The 25,827-nt window shown below is 33.2% G+C and overlaps 3 protein-coding genes across 3 annotated transcripts; all 3 read left to right on the top strand.

Annotated features, from left to right (window-relative positions):
• Positions 1 to 8,898: 8,898 nt before the first annotated feature.
• LOC112795658 (isoflavone 2'-hydroxylase) lies at positions 8,899 to 15,527 on the top strand. The gene is made up of 3 exons (XM_072234765.1): positions 8,899 to 9,826; positions 11,471 to 11,669; positions 14,640 to 15,527. Exons 1-3 carry the CDS (start codon positions 9,117 to 9,119, stop codon positions 15,249 to 15,251), a joined length of 1,521 nt encoding a protein of 506 aa, XP_072090866.1. The 5' UTR covers positions 8,899 to 9,116; the 3' UTR covers positions 15,252 to 15,527.
• A 5,301-nt stretch (positions 15,528 to 20,828) lies between these two features.
• Positions 20,829 to 21,550, top strand: LOC112795657 (cysteine proteinase inhibitor B). The gene has a single exon (XM_025837704.3). It carries the CDS (start codon positions 20,957 to 20,959, stop codon positions 21,380 to 21,382), a length of 426 nt encoding a protein of 141 aa, XP_025693489.1. The 5' UTR covers positions 20,829 to 20,956; the 3' UTR covers positions 21,383 to 21,550.
• A 2,480-nt stretch (positions 21,551 to 24,030) lies between these two features.
• Positions 24,031 to 25,518, top strand: LOC112795655 (uncharacterized). The gene is made up of 2 exons (XM_072236282.1): positions 24,031 to 24,393; positions 24,514 to 25,518. The coding sequence occupies exons 1-2, from the start codon at positions 24,031 to 24,033 to the stop codon at positions 25,516 to 25,518; spliced, it is 1,368 nt and encodes a 455-aa protein (XP_072092383.1).
• The last annotated feature ends 309 nt before the right edge of the window (positions 25,519 to 25,827 follow it).

Raw genomic sequence — 25,827 nt, 5'->3', positions numbered from 1 at the left:
TGAGATTGATAAGCGGAAAATATGAGGGTGGGTTCTGGTATTCATGTTGTGTTGTTGCCATGTACAAGGGGGAAAGAGTTTTTCATAAAAGAAATTATTTTGAAAGCTTTTATATGCATAATTGTGTTTTGCACGAGTTGCGTGTGAAATTGTCATTTACAGACTTTGAATGTTTTGTTTTGTGGCAGTTGAATTGCGCCCCATCTCAACTCCACCCCAATGGGTGGATATTTTTTAGGTGTTTTGAAATTCTAATGAATTATTTAGAAATGAAACCTACACTGAGTTTGTTTTTCTCACTGTTTCAAGCAAAAGGGATGTGGAAAGGAGTTTGGATGAACTTAAATAGTTCTCCGTGTTTGGGGATTTTTAAACTGTATAAATATTCTTTTAAGGATCTCAAAAAGTTGTTTTTGAAAATTAAAAGTATGGACGACGAATTCTCATTTTACATGGACGAGCATTTAGGTGAAAAATTTTTCTTTTATTGGTGCTCTCAATCAACTCATGTTTTGGGTATTGAAGAATTAGTAGTAGGGATGCATGTATAATAGAGTTTTTGTTGAGCCATATTAAGAATGGCCAATTGATTTCTATTTATGAGATACTTCCATGGGAAGATGATAGAGAATCTATCGTGAAGTATTTAAGTAAGGGATTGATACTGTAATGAAAAGATAGCTATAATCTAATAATGAATGATTTGATATTTTGTTTCATTGTAGGTGGGAAGTACCCTGATGTGACTGCGACGACCTTAAAAGCTTCAATTAGGAGCAAAAATGTGGTGAACCAACCTATTTCGAAAAAGAAATATATGATTTTCAAGAAGAGGAAAACAGAGATGGTTGCTATTGATGATGATACTGAAGATGTTGGAAAGGGGGTCTCATTGGAAGGGATGACCAATTTTGTGGGTAAGCAAGAGAAATTGCACTCATTTTCGGAGGTGGGTGATGGTACTTCTATTTCGGATAAGAACTTCCCATTCTTAATGGTTACCGATGAAGTTTTGCAAGCTCCTACTGATATTAAGCTGGCTATGGATATTGGCGATGTTGTCATCGAACAATATATGCAGGTAGAGTAAAGTATCGTTTTTGTCCCAACGTTTGGGGTAAGTCTCAAAGTTGTCCTTAACGTTTGAATCGTTCTATTTAAGTCCTTAATATTTCAAAATTGACTTAATGTTGTCCTGCCATTAGAAATCTGTTAACGGAATTGACAGCGAGATAAAATTAAGACGATTTTGAAACGTTAGGAACTTAAATAGGATAAAAACGTTGGGGACAAAAATGATACATAGAAATAAATTTTAATTTTATTCTTCACCAATATCAATTTTTTACGATACATAGTTATTCAATTATTTTTAAATCATATTTAAATAAATTACACTTAATCACATTACTTTGATTCTAAATAAATTATTTTTTTATAATTTTACTCTTAAAAATTTTTACTCATTATGAAATGTTTGTAAAATGACTAGAATCGCATTACTTTATTATATATGTATCATTTTTTCCCATAAGTTTATGTACTAGCCATCCTACAAACATTTTATGACGAGTAAACATTTCTAAAAGTAAAATTATAAAAAAATAAATTTCTTTAGAAAAAAATTAATGTGATTAAATGTAATTTACTTAGATGTGATTAAAAAAATTGATTAACTATGTACCGTAAAAAATTATATTATTGAAGGGTAAAATTAAAATTTATTTCTATGTATCGTTTTTGTCCCCAACGTGTTCATCCTATTTAAGTCTCTAACGTTTTAAAATTGTCTCAATTTTGTCCCGCCGTCAATTCCGTTAACAGATTCTTAACGACAGGACAACATTGAGTCAATTTTGAAACACTAAGGACTTAAATAAGACGTTTGAAACGTTATGGACAACTTTGAGACTTACCCCAAATGTTGGGAACAAAAATGATACTTTACTCTATGCATGTATATATGGGGTTTTTTTTTTTTGAAAGAAAGGGATTTGTTTATGATGCTCTTGGTTAGGTACTTGGCTTTATTTTGGCGAGTATTGGTCGGAGCCAAGAAAATAAGCATAAAAATTGATGGAGAAAAATGATTCTGAATGTTTGAGAGGTGAAATTGCTGAGAATAAAAATGTGATATCTGAGTTGAAGGAAAAGCTGCTTTTTAAAGAAGAGGAGTTGAAGGCCGTCCAAGTCATTCGTGATAAGGAGGCCGAGCTGTTAAAAAAGGATGAAAATAATATGAAAAATATGAAGAATCAAATGACTGAGACAACTGTGAAGACAAAAAATTTGGAAAAAGAGAAAGAGGCTGAGATTCTAGATGCCTTTACAAAAGGCTTTGAGAGGGCTGTTAGTCAGACAAAGTTCTTAATGCCTGATTACGACTTGAGTGCAATGGATCAAGCAAAGGTGGTCCACAACGATATGCTTGTTGATGACGATGGTGTTGTCCCTGTGGAGGAAGAGGGTGAGAATGGAGCAAAGGATTAGCTCGTTTGATGTTGTTGTGTTTGTTTTGAACTTTTGTTTAGTTTATTATATGCCTGTTGTGGCTAGTTTGTAATATTTTGAACTTTTTGCATGATCTGTGTCGCGTTATAAACAAAGTATGTAAGGCACTTAATCACGTAGAATCATCAATTTGAGCTTTTTGGTAGATTTGTTCGATTCGTTGTTTGAATTGGAAGTTAGGATGACTTGTTAATCAGGGTTGAATATTTTTTATAGTAATGATCAGTAAACGGAAAATTGAAGATATCCGTTTTTATTTGAAGCTTCATAACGAAACTCGACTGATTGTTGATATATGTTTTGACTCTTTCATAGAGTATAATTCAGATAGTTTGAACAACCCTGATAAAGTAGTAATGGCTTGACTGATTTACATTAATTTTTATAAATTGTGGTCTGAAAGATGTCACTGTTTATGGATGAGATTTGTAAGTGGCATGAAACATTTGCTTGTGAGAGATAATTCATAAGTTTTGATAGAAAGACATAGATCGGTAAAAAGGAGAACAACATAAAAAAAGTCGGATATGACTATATAGCATCGGTGACCTTTGATTACAAAGGTGCAAGTAGGCTTGCCTTGTTAAAACCTCTCCAAGCAAAATCCTTGTCGGGAGAAATCTTGTGAGTAGAAAAAAGAGTACAAGCATGCCCTGTCTTTTTAACTATAGTAGAATTTTAAAGATGAAATATTTCAAGTATTAGGTAAAGTTGTACCATCTAAGGATTGTAAACGGTAGGCATGGTTTCCTAATATTTCAATAACTCGGAAAGGGCCTTCCCAATTTGCTGCTAATTTCCCATGTGCGGAAGGCCTTCTGGCTTGTTCAATTTTCCAAAGTACTAAGTTGTTCACCTAAAAGGATCGGGGGTGGACCCTTTGGTTGTATCGCCGAGCTATATATTGTTACATAGCTCGGTGACGTAGCTCTGCTATATTCCGGACTTCTTCCATGGTGTTTAAATCAAGTCGTCGAGATGTATCTTGCAGTCGAGAATCAGTGAATTGAGTTTGGCGTAATGACTGAGAGATCTCCACAGAAATCATGACTTCAGAACCATACACTAATCTGAAAGGAGTTTCTTTTATTGTTGAATGTATGGTGGTGTTGTAGCCCCATATGATTTCGGATATGAGCTTGACCCAGAGTCCTTTGGCATCATCAAGTTTCTTCCTTAAGGCTAGTAAGATGACCTTATTGGCTGTTTCTGCTAGGCCGTTTGTTTGTGGGTGTTCCACAGAAGAAAAGTGTTGTGTTATTTTTAAATTCTGCAAAAAATAGGTGAATTTTTTATCAACAAACTAGCGACCATTGTAAGTGATAATGTGTCAAGGTATTCCAATTCTACAGATGATATATTTCCAAACGAAAGAAATCATGTGTTGAGATGTTTCAGCTTAAGGTTGAGCCTTAATCCATTTTGAAAAATAATCAATAGCTACTATTAGAAATTTTACCTAGCCTGGTGCTATAGGAAAATGGCCGAGGATATCAAGCCTCATTGATTAAAAGGCCAACTTACTTCAGAATCATGTAACACCTCGGCAGGGATGTGTGTAATCGGAGAGTGCTTTTGACAATAAGGGCAGACTTTTACTTTGGCATTGCAATCTTGCTGTAAGGTTGGCCAAAAGAATTCGATGCGAAGTATTTTGGAGGATATGCTTTGAGCCCCAACGTGTGTTCCATAAATACCTTCGTGAGCTTCTGCTATAGCTAGTTCGGCCTCTGACCTGGAAAGACATTTTAACAATAGATGAGAAAAACCTTGTCTATATAGAATATTATTGAATAATGTAAAGAAAGATGCTTCACGTCGAAATTTTCGATCATTGTTAACACTTTTGGGTATGTCTCCAGTTTTGAGATACTGGATGTAGGGCCACCGCCAATCTTTTTCCTGAGTTAAACTCAAAACTTTCGTTAGATCGATGCTTGGTTTGAGCAATGCAGATTGATAGAGAGAAGAAGTGTGTGATTGTGTGCTTGCGAGCTTGGATAATATATCAGCTCGGTGATTGTGTTCTCTAGGTATGTGATGGATTTCAAATTTTGAAAAATTAGAAATGAGGAATTTGACAATAGCCAAGTATTTTGCTAACAAATGGTCTTTTACTTGAAAGAGATCATTTACCTGTTATACGACTAGTAGAGAATCGCAATATACCTTTAGTTCTGAGATATACAGATTAGTTGCTAACCTTAGGTCCACAATCAGAACTTCATACTATGTCTGGTTGTTACTTGCTTTGAAGAAAATATGTAAAGAGTGTTCAAGGATAAACCCATTACCATCTTCAAGGAGGACTCCAGCACCACATCCTTGAGGATTGGATGCTCCATCCACATAAAGGGTCCATTCCGTGAAATGTTCCTCCATATTGGGAGAAGTGAATTCGGCCACAAAATTTGCTAAGTATTGTGATTTGATTGGTCCTCTGCTTTTATATCTGATGTCGAATTCGGAGAGTTCAACCGACCATTTTATAAGTCGGCCAGCTAGTTCCAATTTATGGAGGACTTGCCGTAGTGGTTGGTCAGTCCTAACATTGATAACATGGCTTTGGAAATATGGTCGGAGGTGTCTACCCGAGAATACCAAAGCAAGAGCTATCTTCTCTATCTTCGGATAGCAAAGTTTGGCATGCTGTAATGCCTTACTTATGAAATAAATTGGTCGCTGCTCTTTTTCTCTTTCTGTAACAAGAACAGAACTTATAGCCCAATCAGTAATGGATAATTAATATAAAGATAAGGTTTTTCCCCTGAACAGGTTTTTGTACAATTGGGGGTTTTGAAAGAATATCCTTTAGATTTGAAAAAGTTTTTTCACATTCATCAGTCCAACTAAAATTGTTTTTCATTATCAATATTTGGAAAAAACAAGAAGATTTAGATGCTAAGCATGGTAAAAATCTAGATAAGGCAGCAAGTCTTCCTGTTAACCGTTGGACTTCCCTAATAGTCTATGGGCTTGTGATGTCAAGTACAGCTCGGCAGTTGTCAGGATTGGCTTCCATTCCTCGGTTTGTAAGCAAGAATCCTAGAAACTTGCCTCCTTGTACACCGAAGGCACACTTTTCAGGATTAAGTTGCATGTTATAGCGTCTAATTTGATTAAAAATTTCTGTGAGGTCATCTACATGCTTGTTGCTGAGCTTTGTCTTTGCAACCATGTCGTCAACATAGACTTCCATGTTTCTGCCGATTTGATTTGCGAACACCTTATCCATAAGGCGTTGATATGTTGCTCCTGCATTCTTGAGTCCAAAAGGCATAACCTTATAGCAATAGTTACCATATTCAATAATAAAGGCAATTTTATTTTCATCAGAAGGATGCATTAAAATATGGTTATAACCAGAATATGCGTCCATAAAGCTTAATGTTTTATAACCTGAAATATTATCAACTAAAAAATCAATAGATGTAAAAGGATAAGCATCTTTTAGGCATGCTTTGTTGAGATCGGTGAAATCAATACACATGAGCCATTTACCATTGTGTTTTTTTACCATTACCACGTTGGCCAACCATGTTGTGAATCTGATTTCCTGTATAAAACCGGCATTGATGAGATTTTTAGTTTCTTCCAAAGAAGCTTGCTTTTTCTCAGTGCCCAGGTTACGTTTTTTCTGAGCTATAGGTCGGGCAGATGGATTAAGTGCCAGCTTGTGAGAGATGATATAGGGGTCAATCCCAGGCATATTAGCAGCGGCTCAGGCGAACAGATCAGCATGTTGCCATAAAAATTGTTGAAGTTTACTCTTTTCTTCTGACCTTAAAGTTGTACCTACATAAGTAAATTTGTTAGGGTTATTAGTGAAATACACTTTTTGTAATTCTTCCATTGGTGTTGGTCGCTCGAGGAGCTCGACTCTAGGGTCGAGATCTGCTAGTACTGGGAGCTCGTCAGGGTATTGGACATTGTTTACTTGGGTTCTTATAGTTCGGTTTGGCAATTTGAGATTGATGTTGTAACCCTGACGAGCTTCACGATGGTCACTGTGAATAGTTGCTATGAGGTCGTCTTACACAGAGAACTTAACACAAAGATGAATTATAGATACCATAGTGCTGAACTTATTTAAAAAAGGTCGGCCAAAGATTAAATTATAAGGACTGAAATCGACAACCGAATATTGAACGTCATAAATTTTGGATAAAGGATGCTCACCCAATACTGGGACACGTTCACCTGAGAATCCTACCAGGTCTCTAATGGAGGGTTGGAGTATGTTATCGCTTAGCCTCATTTTCTGGAATGTAGAATAGAATAGAATGTTTGCGCTGCTTCCAGGATCGACCAATACTTTTCGTACCAGAAGGTCTCCCTGCTGGATATAAATAACAACCAAGTCCGAATTTGTGGTGTTTGCATTGAAATCAGATGTCTAAAATGTCATTTGTGAAAAATGAGAAGGTGGTTGGGTCTCATTCAAAGTTCCTTCTACCGAGAGCATAGCTCGGTATGTATGCTTTCGGGGAGAGCTCGTTGCCCACATATAAAACCTCTAGATACAGTTAATAACTCCTTGTGGTTGGTCAGGATGATTTTGAGTCATTTTCTCCTTGTCTCAGGAATATTGTCCTGCAGATGTATGGTCAGCAGAGGATGTAGCACGTTTTTGTATGTGGCCGCTGATATATTTATCCAAATGGCCTTACCAAGCTAATCGCTCTAACAGATCCTTGGCGATCACACACTCATCAGTAGTGTGTCCATGCTTTTGGTGAAATGTGCAATATTTGGATTTATCCACATTCTTCGTGTCCTGATAATTATCGACCTTCCAAAGAGACTTGATGAGCTTTGAATTTAGGATCTCTTTGATTATCTCATCCCTCTTTGTGTTGAACTGTGTATATGAGTCATAACGGGGAGTTAGTTTGAAGGCCTTCTTGTTGTTCCGAGCTTTATCCTTGTCTCCGTTACTGTGGATTTTTTCTGATTTCCGAGCTTGGTAAAGTTCCTCAATCTCCATTCCTTTAGCCTTCTCACAAAACTCGGTGAGTGTTTTTGGCTTTGCAACCGTGATTGCTTCTTGGAATTCGCCTAGTCAAAGTCTATTTTTGATGGCGTGCATATGCACTTTAGGGTGAAGATCTGGTATGGTAATTGATACTTTTGTAAAACGAATAATATAGTCTTTCAGGCTTTCATTCTGTTCTTGCTTGATTTATGTTCAAGTAATCGGAATCATGTAAGTAGATAGAAGACGTAGCGAACTGATCTTCAAAAAGTTTTACTAATTCCTGAAAATGAGAAATAGAATCTGCAAACAAAGAACAAAACCAATCAAGTGCAGAACCGTCTAAAAAAGTAGAAAAACAACGGCATAAAACAAGGTCAGAAGAACCATTTACTATCATTATAGATCGAAATTTCATGATGTGCTTCTTTGGGTTGCCTAGTCTATCGTAAGGGGTTAAGGTCTTAGGCAAACTGAACCTCTTGGGCATTTGAAAGTTCATGATATCGGCAGTGAATGGACCAACAGCATTGTCTGGTTCGTCCTCTTCATCGGCTCACCGACCTTCTTTGTGTCGCTGGGCTTCAGAGACATGTGTTGGACCAGACTCGTGTTCCTCATCCTTTGCCCGTTCATTATGGTCGTCATTATTCTCAATCCAAGCATTAGTTAACTCGCATATTTGATTTGCCATTCTTTGATTTTCTTCCGCATGCGCTGATTGGCTTGCTGCAACTCAGTTATCATCCGAAGCAGTTCGGAGGGTGTTGGAGAAGGTTGGTTAGCCATAGGTGGATAAAGAAATTTTGGGGTCTAGAACAAAAAGAAAAAAGGTTTTATTTCTTAGGCCCATGATAAGCGCCAATTGTTCTTGCTTATCAATTGAGGTATAACTCATCCTTATTGAACTTCTACTCCAAGCTTCCTTATCTCCGTTCCAAGCTTTTTCTCTAAGGAAGGTACACCTTGATGCGGATTGCGGAGTGGAGAGAGATATTCGTAAAAGGCATTCCGATGTTCAAATAAACTTTTGTCAACTTATTCTTAAGTGAAATTTAATTTACCCCTGGATGAGTTCTTCCTTTGCTTTTATATTAAAAGTTTGTGATATGAGATTTGTTGGTTATCGAATTATAGTGATAACGCATGAAAATCATAACATTCTGATTTGTCATTATAATTTTAACAGTCAACCTATAACATATATATTGAGTTTTTTATAACCGATTTATAAGGGCCATATTAGATTCTAAAAAATAAAACGAAAAAATAGATTTCAGTACCTTTTTTTTTTCTTGTTGTGTCGGCATTTCGGTAGTTTTTTTATGCTTGGTGAATTTTTTCCCAAGCACCCGAGGCCCTAGCCATGTAAGTTTGTCAGAGCATGTTGGGGATAAGCCCCCCCCCTCTTCTCTTGGTTCTCTTGGATTTGTTGTAGTCCCATTGGACCTTATAATTATGTCTAGAACCTAGCTTTCTTGGTATGCCGTCTCTAGCCCAAGAGACGTGGCCTTCTTGAGTAACATAAAAATGTTATCAAACAAGTACACATATTTAAATGGAAGGACGGCAAATTGGAAATAAGTAGCTGCAAAAAATCATCAAACTCATAAACCAAATTATAACAACGATGGAGATCTTTTCCTTGTTATCATCATACTCTAGCCTTCATCTTGCATTCTTTCTTTTCATCATCACCATCACCATTAATAACCTTGTGCTCAAATTGCACCGACCAAGGTTGCCACCCGGTCCACCCTGCCTCCCCATAATCGGCAACCTCCACCATCTCAAGAGGCCTCTCCACCACTCTCTCAAGTCCCTCTCCCAAAAGTATGGCCACGTCATCTCCCTCCGGTTCGGCTCCCGCCTTGTGGTTGTCGTCTCATCAGCCTCCGCTGCCGAAGAATGCTTCACCAAGAATGACGTCATCCTTGCCAATCGACCGCGCTTCCTCTCAGGGAAGTACGTCTTATATGACTCCACCACCCTCGGCTCCAGTTCCTACGGCGATCACTGGCGCAACCTTCGCCGCATCACCACCCTCCATGTCCTTTCCACCCAACGCATCAACAACTTGTACTCCTCCCAAATCCGAAGAGATGAGATCATGACTCTCGTTCGGAACCTTGCAGCGGGTCATCATCGTGACGACGACGACTTTTCTCAGGTGGAGCTGAGTTCCAAGTTCTACGAAATGACATTCAACAACATCATGAAGATGATCTCTGGTGAGAGCCACCACCACGATGTTGAAGAAGGGAAGCAGTTTAGAGCGGTGGTTACTGAGTTTTTGCAAGACTATGGGCTTAGCAACGTGAACGATTTCTTGCCGATACTGTTAGGATTTGGTTGAATTAGTCCCACATTGCTTAGGATAGCAAATGGAGTGGGTGGCCTAGGCTATAAATATGAGGCTAAGTTCTCCATTTGTTTTTGCACCAGTCAGAAACACTTTAAGCTTGTATCTGATTTTTCTTTTCCTCTGTACTCTTTGATTAGAGAGTGTTGTGAGGTATAGTTAGATATTTGCTTTGAAAGAGTGTGGGTGTACTGGGGTGCCGGTGAGAGAAAGAAGTCTATGTGTTGTAACAATTTTCACATAGTGATATTCTCTGGTTGTCATTTGACAACGGCCGTGGTTTTTTCTCCGGTAATTGGAGTTTCCACGTTAAATTCTTGTGTTGTGATTGTGTCTATTTTATTTCTCTGTCAAAGGTGTTTTCTCAAGGGGGAATTGTGTCTTATTCCCATCAAGTGGTATCAGAGCTTCGGTTCGGTGGGATTTATTCTTAGTATGCTCTGTGGTTGCAGCCTAGTCTAATCTCTTTGGTTGCTGTTGTTGTTGCTGGAAGGCAGTGTGACTCTGTGAGAGTGCAGTTTGGAAAAGGTTCTGGCTAAGGAAAGACTTGGTATTTAAGTGTGTCCATTGTGACCCACCTCTCTTTCCTGGGGACCCTTCCTAGTGCACGGTCTACAGTTGAGTTATACTATTCCAGTATACGGTTGCAACAATGTCTGGATATTCAAGTGCTGTGAAGCTTGAAATAGAGAAATTTGATGGAAGAATCAATTTTGGCTTGTGGCAAATACAAGTCAAGGATGTGTTGATACAATCAGGTTTGCACAAGGCGTTGAAGGAGAAGATCTCTGGTTGCTCTCTCTATGAGAGAAGATGATGTTCTCTAGAAGACAAGAAGTATCCTCATGGTATTACCGCACTGCCATGGATAAGGATGAGTTGTGGCAATCAGGTCCACAATTGCACACGGGCATTGGTTGGCGTTGAGATGCAAGGTGTGTGGCGGAGTTAGGTCGATGGCTGAAGAACTTCCAGGAAAAGCCAATTTGGAAGTTGCACCATGAATTTTCAGCAAGGTTTCGATCTGTACCAAGGCGAAATGCTTGGAGTGGTCTAATTCCAAGTGAGTATACTTTCATGGTGGAGTATGATAGTTCTCTGAACTATGATTGTCGGTATAGACAATGGCAGCAAAGAATTGTCGGTGTTGACAATGGAAGCTGAAGATGTGTGACTATTTCAATCAAGGTGGAGATTGTTAGGATTTGGTTGAATTAGTCCCACATTGCTTAGGATAGCAAATGGAGTGGGTGGCCTAGGCTATAAATATGAGGCTAAGTTCTCCATTTGTTTTTGCACCAGTCAGAAACACTTTAAGCTTGTATCTGATTTTTCTTTTCCTCTGTACTCTTTGATTAGAGAGTGTTGTGAGGTATAGTTAGATATTTGCTTTGAAAGAGTGTGGGTGTACTGGGGTGCCGGTGAGAGAAAGAAGTCTATGTGTTGTAACAATTTTCACATAGTGATATTCTCTGGTTGTCATTTGACAACGGCCGTGGTTTTTTCTCCGGTAATTGGAGTTTCCACGTTAAATTCTTGTGTTGTGATTGTGTCTATTTTATTTCTCTGTCAAAGGTGTTTTCTCAAGGGGGAATTGTGTCTTATTCCCAACAGATACTTAGGGTTGTTGATTTCGGTGGTTTGAAGAAGCGGATCAGGAATATTGGTGAGAAAACTGACAGGTTCTTGAAAGGACTGATTGAAGAGCATCGTCGAAACAAGAAGGAGGAGGCTGAAGAGAACATGATAGATCATCTCCTAACTCTGCAACAATCACAGCCCGACAACTACCCTGATCACATCATCAAAGGCCTTGTTTTGGTAAAATTAGTAGCACCACACACACCCAAGTTTTTTCTCATCTCCTTTCTCATCAGAGGCTTGGTTGGGTGTCATTTTCTAAAAAATCTTTTTTAAATGATATTTTTTTAACAAAATTTTATAAAAATAAAAGTGATTTTATGTTTAAATATTTTATGTAATTTTTTTATTTTTTTATTAATTATATTAAAATAAAATAAAATTATTTTTTTGTTTATTTATTATATAAAAAAATTTTTTAAATATTTTTTTGATATTTTTATTTTTAGCATTAAAATTTTTTTAAACATACTAAAAAAATAAAAAAAATTAAAAAATTATTTTTTTGTTTATTTAATAACGATCAAACAAACACTAAGTCATTAACAATGAATAGATATAAAGTTGAAAAAAATTATAATTTTTTAAGCAATATTTTCTTAAAAAGTATGGTTTAATAATAAAAATATAATATTTTAATTTTAGTAATACTTTTTAAAATATTATAATCACTATAATTACTATATCATAGCTATTGAATGAATCAAAGACTGGTGAGTGAGAGCAAAAAAAAATGAGAAAGAGAATAGAGAGTTCAGAAAAGAGTAATTTGAACAGTGGAAATTTTTCATTACATTGATTAAAATTTATACCTATATAAGACTTATATAACATACACTAGAAACTTCTGAAGAATTAGGTCACTAGAACCAACTTAGCAGACTTAACTAACTTTCTAACAAACTTAACAACTATATAAATCTAATTAACTAACTAGTCCTCTTGAATTCATTTTCAATATCTTTTTTCATTCTATCAACTATATTAAAATAAAAATATATATACAATATATTCGAGTATAAAATTCCTCCGGACTATGAGATATAGTTTTCAACTTTTCATTTTCACTTTAAAATTTTTCAAAAAAATTCCTTTATTTTTTATCTCTATCCTCACATGGTGATTTTTGCACCATCTCCTTCTCCATTTCCATCTTCAGTTATTCCAACATACACTATTCACGCTTCCAGATCCATACTGCTATTCCTAGACACACACCTATTCTAGCCTTAACTTCTTCTATTATATTTTATTTATTGGATTTAGTTTGCCAGATGCAAAAGACTAAATTACTATTTAGCTTCTGACCTTTATTTAAATTTTAGTTTTGTTTCTAATATTTGAAGTATTTTATTTTATTTTAATCATTCGGTCAAAATTCATCTTTTCTCTTTAAAAATATATATTTTTTTATATTATCATCTTCTTTTAGGTTGTCCCACTAATCATTATTATGATGACAGCATAACAGTTATAGTGATTTGATAAGGAAAATAACAAAAAGGTAAAAGAAAGAAAAACTAATTAATAATAGAGAGAAGATTATATTTTTGAAAAAAAATTGACAAGAAAATAAAATATTATGAAAAATAAAACGTTTTAGAAAAAAAAAAATTCAAACATTAGGGCCAAGATTAGAATTTATAATTTTAGATCCTCTAAAATAAAAAAAAATTGATAAAGTGATGATGATAAAATAAAAAGTTCATTACTATTAATTTTGTAATTTAATCTTGACGTAAGAGTGATTAATTAAAATAATATTTTATTTCTTTTAAATATATTTTACATAAATAATATGTATTCGTGTATGAATTTGTGTATAAAAATAATTTTTTAAAAAAAAAATGTTGTTCAAATGCATAAGACGAATTAGATTATAGTATTATTGTGCGTCTAAATTAAATTTGTTTATATTTATATTTTATTTATAAGATAAACACATTGATCAAATTCATTCATAATTATATTTCCTCATGTCATTCATTTATACTTATTTTTTTAAAGAAAAAGAAAAATGACATATCTAAACAAAGTTATATTGGTAAATTATATGTGTCAAAATGTGTAGCTAATATTGACACGTGATAACAAGAATGAGATTAATATAACAGAATTTGTAATTAACTTCTTAATTTGTTTGCTAATGTGATAAATAGGTCGTCAAAAATAATATTTATATATTAAAATTAGTTATTAAAATTAGTCACCAATATATATATATAAATTTATTTTTAATTTATATTTATATTTTAATATATATTTTATACTGATAACTAATTTTGGTATATTTAATATGGTAATATGTTATGATATTATATTTTACGAAAATGTTTAATAACTAAAAAATTTTAACCAAAATCAGGCCTAACTTATTTTATTTAGTTTTTATCAATTATTATAGCAATTAATGAAAGAGAGATGCTCCTATAAAGATGCTTAAAACGTCTTTTTTGTAAAGATGTTTAAGTTTTACATTATTATTGGACGTATTAATGAATCGGTTATTTTAAATTTCTTACCAAATTAGAATAAAATCGATTTTTTTATAACAATAATAATAAACCCATTTTTTTAGAGATTTAATTGTATTTTTAAATTTTTAAGAATTTAAATGTCCACAAAACAAAAAGTTAGAGATATATTTATCTTTTTATAAAAAAAATTAAAGATATTGATCGGTTTAGATTGTGTTATTTGACCCGATCTAATAATTATAATGCAAACAATTAGGTTTATTATTATTGCTATAACAAATCGATTTTGTTCTAATTTATTAAAAAATAAATTATTAATCAATTTAATAAAAATGTCAAATAATAACATGACACATATAAATATCTTTAAAAAATATATTTTTAGTGTCTTTATTAAAGTGGTGTCCTTAATAAAAACTAAATAAAACAAGTTTTCAGCAGTTTATTTTTTTAAGAGAAATACTAGGGGCGAACAGAATTTGTGATGTATAGCCATTAATTAATCATCATCAACATTTTTAATAGTATGAGATGATATCAAACAGTATATAATTACTCATTTTTTTATAGTTAAATAATGGTCAAATTTTAATAAAAAGTGCTGACGCTAAACTTTTTTTTTTTTTAATACTTTTGGGTCCATTTTAACCAATTAAGTTGATTTGCATTGTAGAACATGTTTCTTGCTGGAACTGACACGTCAGCAGTGACTTTAGAATGGGCAATGTCATGTTTACTGAACCATGAAGATGCAATGAAGAAGGCTCAAGATGAAATGGAAAAGCATGTAGGTCAAGACCGTTTGTTAGAGGAGTCAGATCTTCCAAAACTTTCATATCTCAAAAACATCATTTACGAGACTCTTCGATTGTATACTCCTGGCCCTTTGCTACTCCCACACTTATCCTCTGATGATTGCACTATTGGGGGATACAGAGTTCCACGAGACACCATAGTGTTGACCAATGCATGGCATATGAATAGAGATCCTCAAACTTGGTGCGACGCTACATGTTTTAAGCCTGAGAGGTTTGAGAAAGAAGGAGAGTTAGAAAAATTGATTGTGTTTGGGAAGGGAAGGAGAGCTTGTCCGGGAGAAGCCTTGGCTTTCCGTACTATTAGCTTCACTTTGGGACTATTAATTCAGTGCTTTGATTGGAAACGAATTGGTGATAAGGAGATTGATATGAGGGAGAAAATTGGATTTATGTTGTCAAGGTTAGTCTCGTTAAAGGCCATGTGCAAACCACGTCCACTCATCGTCGACTATTTAATGGAGAAGTAATTAATTTGCTATAATAAGTCCTAAATTTAGGCTGAAATGATTAGGCATAAATTTGACCCACATGAGTTTCATATGTAAATTACATATAAAATTCATTTGGATAAAAATATACATACACAAGCAGTACTTATACATATATGAATAATCCTTAATAAAATTTATGTACTTGGTTTTACTATATCAGAAAAGGTTAATTATAGGGAGGTAGACTAGGCAGACTAAAGTAGAATTTGTAATTTAATTTCCTTACAGCATGATCAGTATATGTACATACTCATACCATATGTGTGTACTCTTGAGTGATCATTACGGTGAAGAAATATCCGTGAAGTTTTAAAAGTGGGAGTGGAAATATATATCGAAAAGTATAAGGAATTTGGTTGCGTTTGTTTAGAAACACGAGATATTGAGGCAAGAACATACAAATATAAAATTGTATTTAATAAATAAAATATAAATAAAAATATTATGTTCAAAAATATTGAATTAATATTTTGTATTTATCGTGATAAAAAAAATATAAAAATATTAACAAAAAATATAATTTATTTAATAGATATAAAAATGATAATATTTTACTAATCTTTCTTTAAAATGATACTGTCTTTATTGATATTAATATTATTTTAAATATTATATATACAAATTTTAATTTTAAATTAGTTCCATTAGTATAAAAATCAAAATTAATACTAAAAAATATCCTACTAGAATTGCTCTAAAACTAAAACTATATGTATTGTATTGTAAAAAAATAGAATTATATGGTCGACCTATTTATTTTTAAGAAGATTAATGGTTAAATTATTCTACCAACTTTTATGATTTTATTAAATTTATAATAAAATTTTTATAATTTAAAAATTTTTAATTAGTTTTTTATATTATTTTTAATTTTATAATTAAGTATTTATTATGTCAAAAATATTAAAATTAATATAATATTCTAAAAATAAGAAAATGTTTAAATTTAGAGATTTAGTCCTTAAATTTATTGTGCTCTCGTTGATACTATTGCTGAAATTATTTCGATTCGTTGGTTTTTAATAGACTTGAGTGTTCTTCAGTAATCTCCGGTCAATGTTTTTTTTTGTGACAATCGCAATGTTATTCAAAATGTGCATAATGATGTGTTTCATGAACGTACAAATTGATTGTTATTTTGTTCGGCAACGTCTTTTTATTGATGTTGTTCGCTTCGTCACTATATTAGAATTTTGGATCAAACTGTTGACATCTTTGCAAAGGCTCATTATCTTACTCAAGATGGTTTCCTTAGCTCTTACTTGAATTTGAGGAGAGATGTTAAAGAATAATTAGGATTAATTAAGATTAATTAGTATCATTTATATTTATATTTATATAAAATATCTGTATATTAATTATAGGATTGTATATTTTTATTACTTTGATTCTTCTAACATCCATATATACTCTTATGTATTGTCTATGAAGCACCGATATTTCGCTGAGTTGTCGTGTCCATGTGTTGGACACATTTCGGACACGACACTCACCGACATTCGTCCAACACGTATGTTTGCTGTGTTCAATCGTGTCTTCATAAAAAATAAAAAATTCTGAACACATCTAAATATCATCATGTGTCAGCGTGTCTAGTTTTATTCTTAACATATATTCTTAAAATAAATTTAGATATAGTATATATTATTATTTATTAAAACAAAAATATTTTACTTATTTATTGATATAATTAAAATAAGACATTAAAAATAATAAAAAATTTTAATTTATATTTTAATATCAATAAAATATCAAAATATCATTACGATTTATCTAAAAATACTTTATATTTTATATGTATACATATTCCTGTATCATTTAAGATTTTAAAATTTATATATTGTATATTTTGTATCATATTATATCTCGTATCTATATCAGTGTCCATATATCATATTGTACCTTTTAAACATACAATAATACACTGTTTAAATTATTCTTGTTTCTAACCGTATACATGTGTCACAGGCTAACACATCTTTCTAGAAATAATTACTAACATAAACAAATATATTAACAAAAATATGAATGTATACTATATTTAATAATTCAATCGAATATTTTAAATTATTTAATAAAATTTAACTATAATTTTTTAATAGTTATTATCTTTTCTAGAATGAATGAAATACAGCAGGTAAATTTCGGGCTAGTGGACATGTGCATGCATGCTCCAAACGTGGCACTCTCTCAAGCAAATAGTGGCTTATCTGTCAGTCCCTCCTAAAATCAGCATATCAACGATTTTGCACAGCGGCGCCCACTTTTATTTAGTTAAAGGAGAAAAATATTAGAAATTATTAAGTTAGAAAATATTTTAAACATACAAAAATTAAATTTCATTTTCTAAATTAATTAAATACTTAGTACATAAATTAAGTGTAATATAATTAATTAACAAGTAGAAGTATAATAAGAAGGAAAAGAGTTACGAAGGTTTCTCTCATCTAATTAAATGATAAATAGTATTGTTGAAATTTTTATCTTATTAGAAGTGATTTATATTTATGAACTGAAGATGATCGTGTGCGTGTGTGTGCGTATCTACACGGAAGGTCGTGAGTGTCAAAAGTAAAATATACTCTCTCTTTTTAAAGTTCTCGACAAGTATAAAAAAAAATGTTATATTTGATTTATTTTATTTTTATTCTTAATGTATAAAACTAATTTTATATTATCGTTAGCAGAAAATAGAAAATTAAATAAATAAAAAATAAAACAGCACATGAGAGAATGAAATTTAATTAGGGTTTTGAATTATTCCAATTATTTTTCTTTTATTTATTTAATTTTTTATTTTTTTACTAACGATAATATGAGATCAGTTTGACACAGTTAATTATTATAATATTCACATTACATTTATGCTACAAATTAAAATTATTAACAAAATTAGCCATAAAATAACATTATAATAATTTTAAATTGTTAAGAATTTAAATATGGCAAAATGATTTTGAGACTTGAATCAAATATTAAAGATAAAAACGATTATTTACTCTATATACTAAGTTTTGAAATTTCCTAGCGGAAGGGTGCTGGGGCGAAGGCCATGGCCGAAGCATGAGGCGCAAGTAAAAGAATAGATGGAAACAGAGAAGAAATAGAAAAGGTGATGGTCGTGGTGGCCACAAACATAATAAAAATATGTTTATTTTTAAAAATAAGATAAGATAATATATTAAAAATAAGATATAAAAAATAAAAATATAAAATTTAATATTTTTATATTTTTTTTTGTAATAAAGTAAAACAAATTATAAAAATTATTTATATCCTAATTTAAATAATAAAGTCAGGTTCGAATCAAATTAAAAGGTCTAATCTAATAAATTGGTTTCTACCATTTATCCGATCTTTTTCAAAGAAATCGGATTTGGCCTGAGCAGACATATTTATTCAATGAATATCTATTTCTGTAAATTTTTTTTCAGCTGTGATAATCGGCTCACCTCTTATAAATACTCTAACACACTCAGGTCTTCTTTGTTAATTTTGACATTGAAATATTTTGTAGGTACCACTCCTATCTATTTTTACATACGATTCGATTCCTTAATGCATGATAAGTCGGAGACTACCTTCCATTTAAATTTGAGTCTTTTATTACGGTCCAATTCACCAATTTTAGATAAAACTTCGGAACAAAAATATAATTTATTTTTTAATTAAAATATTTTAAAAAATATAATAATAAAAAATATAATTATAAAAAATAAATAAAAATAATAAAAAAATAAATTGTATTTTTTATTAATATTTTTATATTTTTTATTAAAATAAACATAAAATATATTAATTTAATATCTCTAAATATAATATTTTTATTTATATTTTATCTATTAAATATAATTTTATATCTTTATATTATTATCTTAATATATATTCCATCTCTATAAACAAATACAGCATGTAGCCTAATAGTTTTGAAGAAAGGTTGAAAAGATGATTCCCGAAAATGATATAAAAGAGTATACACCGTACATGAATAAAAATTAATAATTAAAAATAAAATAAAATAAATTAAATTTAAAATATTTTTAAAATTTTCAAATTTAAGCAATAAAAAACATATCTTATCCACTGATAATACTAAAGAAGTAGCTAAACTACAAAATATCAACCATTAAATCAGTTTGGGACAGTAAAAATATTTATATTGGGCATGGATTATGGATCATATGGGTCGTGGTACGAGTTATATGACATTGACAAGAGTAGCAGGATTACCATCACCATCTCCAAAGTGGCAACACGCAGCATTTTCTGTCTCTCTCTCTCTCTGCCCATCTCTCCATCAGAATCCAAGAAGATAACTCCACTCAATACCATCAAAACTAGCTCACGACTCAAGAGTTATAACAAAATAATTCACAGAAAAAATATATTTTTTGTAAAGATTTAATATATTTAAAATATGTAAAATTATTCATTTTAAAATTTTATATAATGTCTCATTAATACGAAGAGATATAAGTGATTATAAATATTTAAATATATATTAAATTTGTTTTAAAAATATTATTTAAAAGTCCTCTTCCTGTGAAATTATGCCACCGTTTTTAAAGTATTCTTGTTAGATTTTGAATTTTTTGAAATGAATATAGATATTTTTTTATTAAATTTTGGATGTTCTTTTTATTATGTTTGGAGTTTTTTTATTAGGTTTTGAATATTTTTTACAATGATTTTAGATATTTATTTTTATTTGATTTTAAATATTTTTTTCATATTTTGAATTCTTTTTATTTAGTTTTGAATATTTTTTCTAATGATTTGAATTCATGTTTTCTCCAAAAAAAATTAAAAATAAAATTATGCAGATTTAAATTTTTTTAAAAAAATGCTAGATGACCATAATAATTTATTATTTTTGATTATCAATTAAATATTAATATTTAAAAATATAAAATAAAATATATTATTGAATTACTAAATTAAAAAATCAGACTAAAAAAATTATAAATTATGAAAGTACAAAATAATGAATTTTGATTTTTAGTATTTTTTATTGAACTTCTTTTAAACTCTATCTATATACTAATTGCAACCCTAGTTGCTTGGGTAGCAAAGTTATTGAATATTGAAAAACTCCAAAGAGTTTACATTAGCATATAAATATATTTTAATATTAATAATGTTAGGAACCAACAATATTTGTGATTAGTAGTTATTAACTAGTTATTAATAATGATTTGATAATATAAAATTAATGTAAAATTTTATCTAATAATTTATATTTTTTTTACTAATTATATACTAGTCAAAATATAATAAAATTGTTGGTAATAGACTTTTGCATTCAATATTCAGAAACATTTTCCCCTTCATCACATAATCACATGCAAAACTCCAAAGAAGTTCGTGCCTCCCTCCTAGTGATGACCGAGACCATAGTTTTTGTTTCCCATAACATACGCGGCACACCGTCCGTTTTCCCTTCTCTTCCATTTCCACCTAATCTCATCTTTCAATTATTGCTTCTTCCCACTTCTTACGTGTCCAAACCAAACCCACCTCCCTCCAAACTCAAACCACACTATATATACCGCCATACTCTTCCCCTTTTTATTCACAAATCACAACACACTCTCTCACTGACCTACTAAAACTCTTCATAAACAACCAAAACGGCAAAAGCCTCTGCGTTTTGCTTTCTTGATTTTGCGTTCTTTCACAGTATGGCGGCGGTGACTCTTACAATCCTCTTCACTTCCCTCTGCCTCCTTTCTACAGCGTCTTGCCGGACGATGGTCGGCCGGGCTACGGAGATTGCCGACGTGAAAGCGAACAAGGAGGTGCAGGAGCTAGGGAAGTTCGCGGTGGAGAAATACAACGAGGGTTTGAGGCTATGGCAGATTTACTTTAATGGCGGTGAGGAAGATGATGATGGTGAAGAGAAGCTGCAGTTTGGGGAGGTGGTGGAGGCAAAGCAACAAGTGGTGTCAGGGATGAAGTACTACTTGAAGATTTCGGCCACCACGAAGAGGGAGAATGGCGTTCCAAAGATGTTCAATTCGGTGGTGGTGGTAAAGCCATGGCTGCGTTCCAAGGAGCTCCTCCATTTTGGTCCTTATTCCACTAGCTCCTCCTCCCACTCCCACTGATCATGCTTAGCTGCAATATTAGGTTTGGTAAAATTTTTAGGTGAGGTGTTTATCATGAAAGCCAAACTCTGTTGGTTTAGTGGTTTAAATGTTGAATTATGGTTCAACCGGAATAATCGAATTGTAATAAAATAATATATAAAATTAAAAATATATTTGTTTTGGCAAGATTATTTTTCCGTGCAATAGGCCGGTTCTGTATGGTTCTCCAAATTCTTGAAGCCTTTTGTTCAGTAAGAAAAGAAAGTAGCCTCGTGAAGTTGGATCCTGGGTGGTAACTGCAAAAAAGATTCTGGCGTTCAAGTAAGTGAAATGTTAAGAACAAATACAATATCGTATGTTTTGTTAATAATCTTCTATCCCTAATCCCTTATAGTCGGCTCAGATTCTGATTTACAGTTGCTATAGTTAAAATATCTATCAGTTTGTTAGTTGAAATATCACTATAAGAAAAATATTAATTCAGCTACATTTGAAAAATATAGCCAAAAGAAAAAAAAAATGATGTCTTAAATTATGGTTATGTTTTCTGAACTACGGTTAAATTTTCTGGAATAATTTCTATTCAAACCGTTGCCTATTCTCAAAAATTATATTTTTCTGCACTAAAAATTATGCTTTTGATATTTGAGAATATGATTATCTATTTGGCATTTGGCATTTGTGGCCGATTAAGTACGAATTCAGAAAAAAAAGTTTGTTATAATTGAGAGTTATCTATTTTGAATTCGTTTAATCCTGTCCAGGTATACCTAGGTTTAGTTTTGCCAACATATTAAAAATATAGTACAATATTCAAATAGTATAAATATATTTTAATGTATAAATTAAAAAAAAACGAAAATTGAAAGTGCAGTACCAATCTAAGTCTTCTAATCCTTTGCAATTATAACATGAGTCACATACAAAATGAAATATCAAATATCAAATATAAAATTTATATATGTATAAGATTCATGATATTATATTTTATATGTCATAGAACGATAAAGATAACCACACATAAATATATTTGTTAGTATAATTATATCTTAATTCTTAATTTTTTATTTAAAAATAGTACATTTTATATTTTTTAATGTTTAATATATATTTAATTAAAATTAAATATATTATATTAATATTTTAAAAATAGATAGTGATATGGTCATCATTATCTTGTAATATGGTCGTCATTATTGCACGTTATAACTCGGCTCTATAGTCGTTACCAACATATGATATAGCTCGTTATTTTCCGTTATTATGCGGAACTTATGAGCCATAGCTCGGTGACATTAATATTTCTATCGTAACCGACGTTTCAAACGGTAAAATAAGGTCGGTTACGATATCAATTACTCGAACATTATGGCCGAGAATGTAACAGATGAGGAACTCGTCATATAAAAGGGAAGTAGAATATCTCTAAATTCCTAAGTTTTTTCCAAAAAAGAAAGCTAGAATATACACTAACTTAAGTTTCAGAGTGCCTTTGCAGGTACATTTCGCCCTCCTTATATTGTTTATGCTCTCACACAAACAACGAACACAAGAAGCTCGGATTCCAAGAGACGGACGTTCAACCTTGCAGCACATAGCTCGGCCGATTTCGAGGAATTGAAGCCGATCTATTTCCCAGGCAAGATCAATTGGCACCCACCGTGGGGCCGAGAAAACCATATTTTTTCTTTTGGTCCCATCACCTCCATCTGTATCATGGCTGACATGCTGTCTCCTTCACTGTCTGAACTCATGCGAATGGTAGCCGAGCTGCAACAAACCAATCAACGAATGGTCAACGAGAACCAAATAATGGCCGCTCAAATCGCTGAACTAAATCATGCTTGGATCGAGCACAACAATACTCATCGCCGGCAGGCAGAAGACGAGGAACATCAGTCCCAACCCTCTCATGTCTCGGAGACTGCTCGAGCTGAAGAGCTCCAGCCCGAAGATGGAAAGGAAGAAGCCGACGACCTTGTAGGTCCCTTCACAGAAGAAGTGATGAATTTCGAATTGCCGAAGAGGTTCACTCTGCCACTGACCCTAACACCTTATGATGGACTCGGAGACCCGAGGAAGTTTCTCAAGAAGTTCCGATCAATAATGATCGTCAATGGTGCATCAGATACATTTTTATATCGTTGTTTTCTGAATTATTTAGACGGCCCTGCACTTGATTGGTTGTGTGCTTTGCCTACAGGTTCCATTTCGCGTTTTCAGCAGTTGGCGAAGTTATTTGAAGAGCATTTCGCCGATCCGCAATTTACTTGCACGATTCCGATTATTTGAATACTATCAAGCAGGGACCAAACGAAAGCTTGAAGGACTACATGACCCGCTTCACCAAGGTCGCAATCAGTATACCAGACCTCCACCCCGAGGTCCATCTACACGCAATTAAAAGCGGCCTTCGACCCGGAAAGTTCCAGGAGCCAATCGCAGTAGCCAAGCTGAAGACTCTAGCAGAATTTCGCGAGAAGGCAAAGGGACAAATTGATATCGAGGAGCTCAGACAAGCTCAGAAGTCTGACAAGTCACATTTCCGCGAAGACGATAAGAGCTCAAGCATTAAGAAAAGTTTTAAACTAACACCTCGATTTGATTCTTATACGCAGTTTAACACTAAGAGAGAAGACATAATCAAATAGATCTTGAATTCAAAAATGATCAAGCCACCAAGAAAAGTCGGTACCTACCAAGATGCAAAGAACGTGGACAAGTCAAAGTACTGCGCTTTCCACCAGAAACACGGCCACAATACCGATGACTGCGTGGTCGCCAAAGACCTTTTAGAACGACTAGCAAGGCAAGGACACCTCGACAAATACATTGGGGGTCACATCCAAAAGCGCGGCCCTAGCTCCACAACAACCGAGCTCTCTAAACAACAAAACCGAGGAAAAGAGAAGGCATCTTCAAGCCAATACGAAAGACCACGAGGTATAATCAATTGCATTTCAGGAGGATACGCTAGTGGAGGATACTCGAATTCGGCAAGGAAAAGATCGTTTCGGGCAATATGCTTGGTAAACGGACCACAGCAAGACGCAACAATAACTAATTAACAACCAGAAGTTACTTTCACACACAGCGACTTCAACTCCAGTATACAAATTTTGGATGACCTTGTCGTAGTCACCCTTCAGCTAGGGGATCTGCTGGTAAAAAAAGTACTCTTGGATCCCAGGAGCAGTGCCGATGTTCTGTTCTATTCCACATTTCAAAAAATGAAGCTCAGCAACAATATGTTAAAATCTACAGGAGGAGACTTGGTCGGGTTCTCAGGAGAACGAGTTCCAATACTCGGGTCAGTGTGGTTACAAACCACATTGGGTGAGCATCCTCTTTCAAAAACTAATGATATTCAATACTTAGTAGTTGATTGTTTTAGTCCATATAAGCTTATCCTTGGCCGACCTTTTCTGAACAAGTTCGGCTCCATTGTTTCTACAGTTCATCTGTGTATCAAGTTTCCACTGCAGGACAATCAGGTTGTAACAATCCACGGAGATCATAAAGAGGCACGGCAATGTTACAACATCAACATGAAATTCCAAAACCGCTCAAGGCAACAAATCAACAATGTCGACCTCAAGCAAAACGACCACGCACTGGCCGATCTTGACCCAAGAGCTGATTTTCTCGAGCGCCCAAAACCTTCCGACGACCTACAAAAAGTGTATTTTAATAATGACCCTAACAAATTTACTTACGTAGGTACATCAATCAACACATCCGAGTTACAAGCCATAACGACCTTCCTGCAAAAACAAGCCGACCTTTTTGCGTGGACACCTTCAGACATGCCCGGCATCGACCCACAAATTATCAGTCATAAACTAGCAATAAACTCGGCAGTCCGACCAGTACAACGGAAGAAAAGAAAACTCGGAGAGGAGAAAAAGAGAGCGTTACTAGAAGAAACCCAAAAGTTCATCAACGCAGAATTTATCAAAGAAATCAGATTTACTACCTGGTTAGCCAATGTGGTAATGGTAAGAAAACAAAACGGTAAATGGCGCATGTGCGTAGACTTCACTGATTTAAACAAAGCATGCCCAAAGGATTCTTACCCTCTACCATCCATAGACTCTTTAGTAGACAACGCATCAAGTTATGCTACTTTAAGTTTTATGGATGCATATTCATAGTATAATCAAATACTCATGCACCCCTCCGATCAAAATAAAATGGCTTTTATCACTGATTTCGGTAGCTATTGTTATAAAGTTATGCCATTTGGATTAAAGAACGCAGGTGCAACTTACCAACGCCTTATGGACAAAGTCTTTGCCAAACAGATCGGCAGAAATATCGAAGTCTACGTCGATGATATGGTCGCCAAAACACAAATCAAACATAGTCACGTCAGCGACCTTATAGAAATATTCGGCCAGATTCGCTAGTACAACATGCGCCTCAACCCAGAGAAATGTGCATTCGCCGTTCAAGGGGGTAAG

This window comes from Arachis hypogaea, chromosome 4 (genome assembly GCF_003086295.3).
Source record: "Arachis hypogaea cultivar Tifrunner chromosome 4, arahy.Tifrunner.gnm2.J5K5, whole genome shotgun sequence".
Classification (NCBI taxonomy): domain Eukaryota; kingdom Viridiplantae; phylum Streptophyta; class Magnoliopsida; order Fabales; family Fabaceae; genus Arachis; species Arachis hypogaea.
The sequence above is the reverse complement of the archived record's forward strand: the minus strand, read 5'-3'. Positions and strand labels throughout refer to the sequence as shown.

Bases quoted from the DNA above. Each gene is read 5' to 3' on its own strand.
- LOC112795655 (XM_072236282.1), top strand. From the start codon at position 24,031: ATGATCAAGCCACCAAGAAAAGTCGGTACCTACCAAGATGCAAAGAAC. The intron at 24,394-24,513 runs GTAAACGGACCA...GTCACCCTTCAG, and splicing joins CGTTTCGGGCAATATGCTTG to CTAGGGGATCTGCTGGTAAA.
- LOC112795658 (XM_072234765.1), top strand. From the start codon at position 9,117: ATGGAGATCTTTTCCTTGTTATCATCATACTCTAGCCTTCATCTTGCA. The intron at 9,827-11,470 runs GTTAGGATTTGG...ACAGATACTTAG, and splicing joins AACGATTTCTTGCCGATACT to GGTTGTTGATTTCGGTGGTT. The intron at 11,670-14,639 runs GTAAAATTAGTA...TTTGCATTGTAG, and splicing joins TCATCAAAGGCCTTGTTTTG to AACATGTTTCTTGCTGGAAC.
- LOC112795657 (XM_025837704.3), top strand. From the start codon at position 20,957: ATGGCGGCGGTGACTCTTACAATCCTCTTCACTTCCCTCTGCCTCCTT.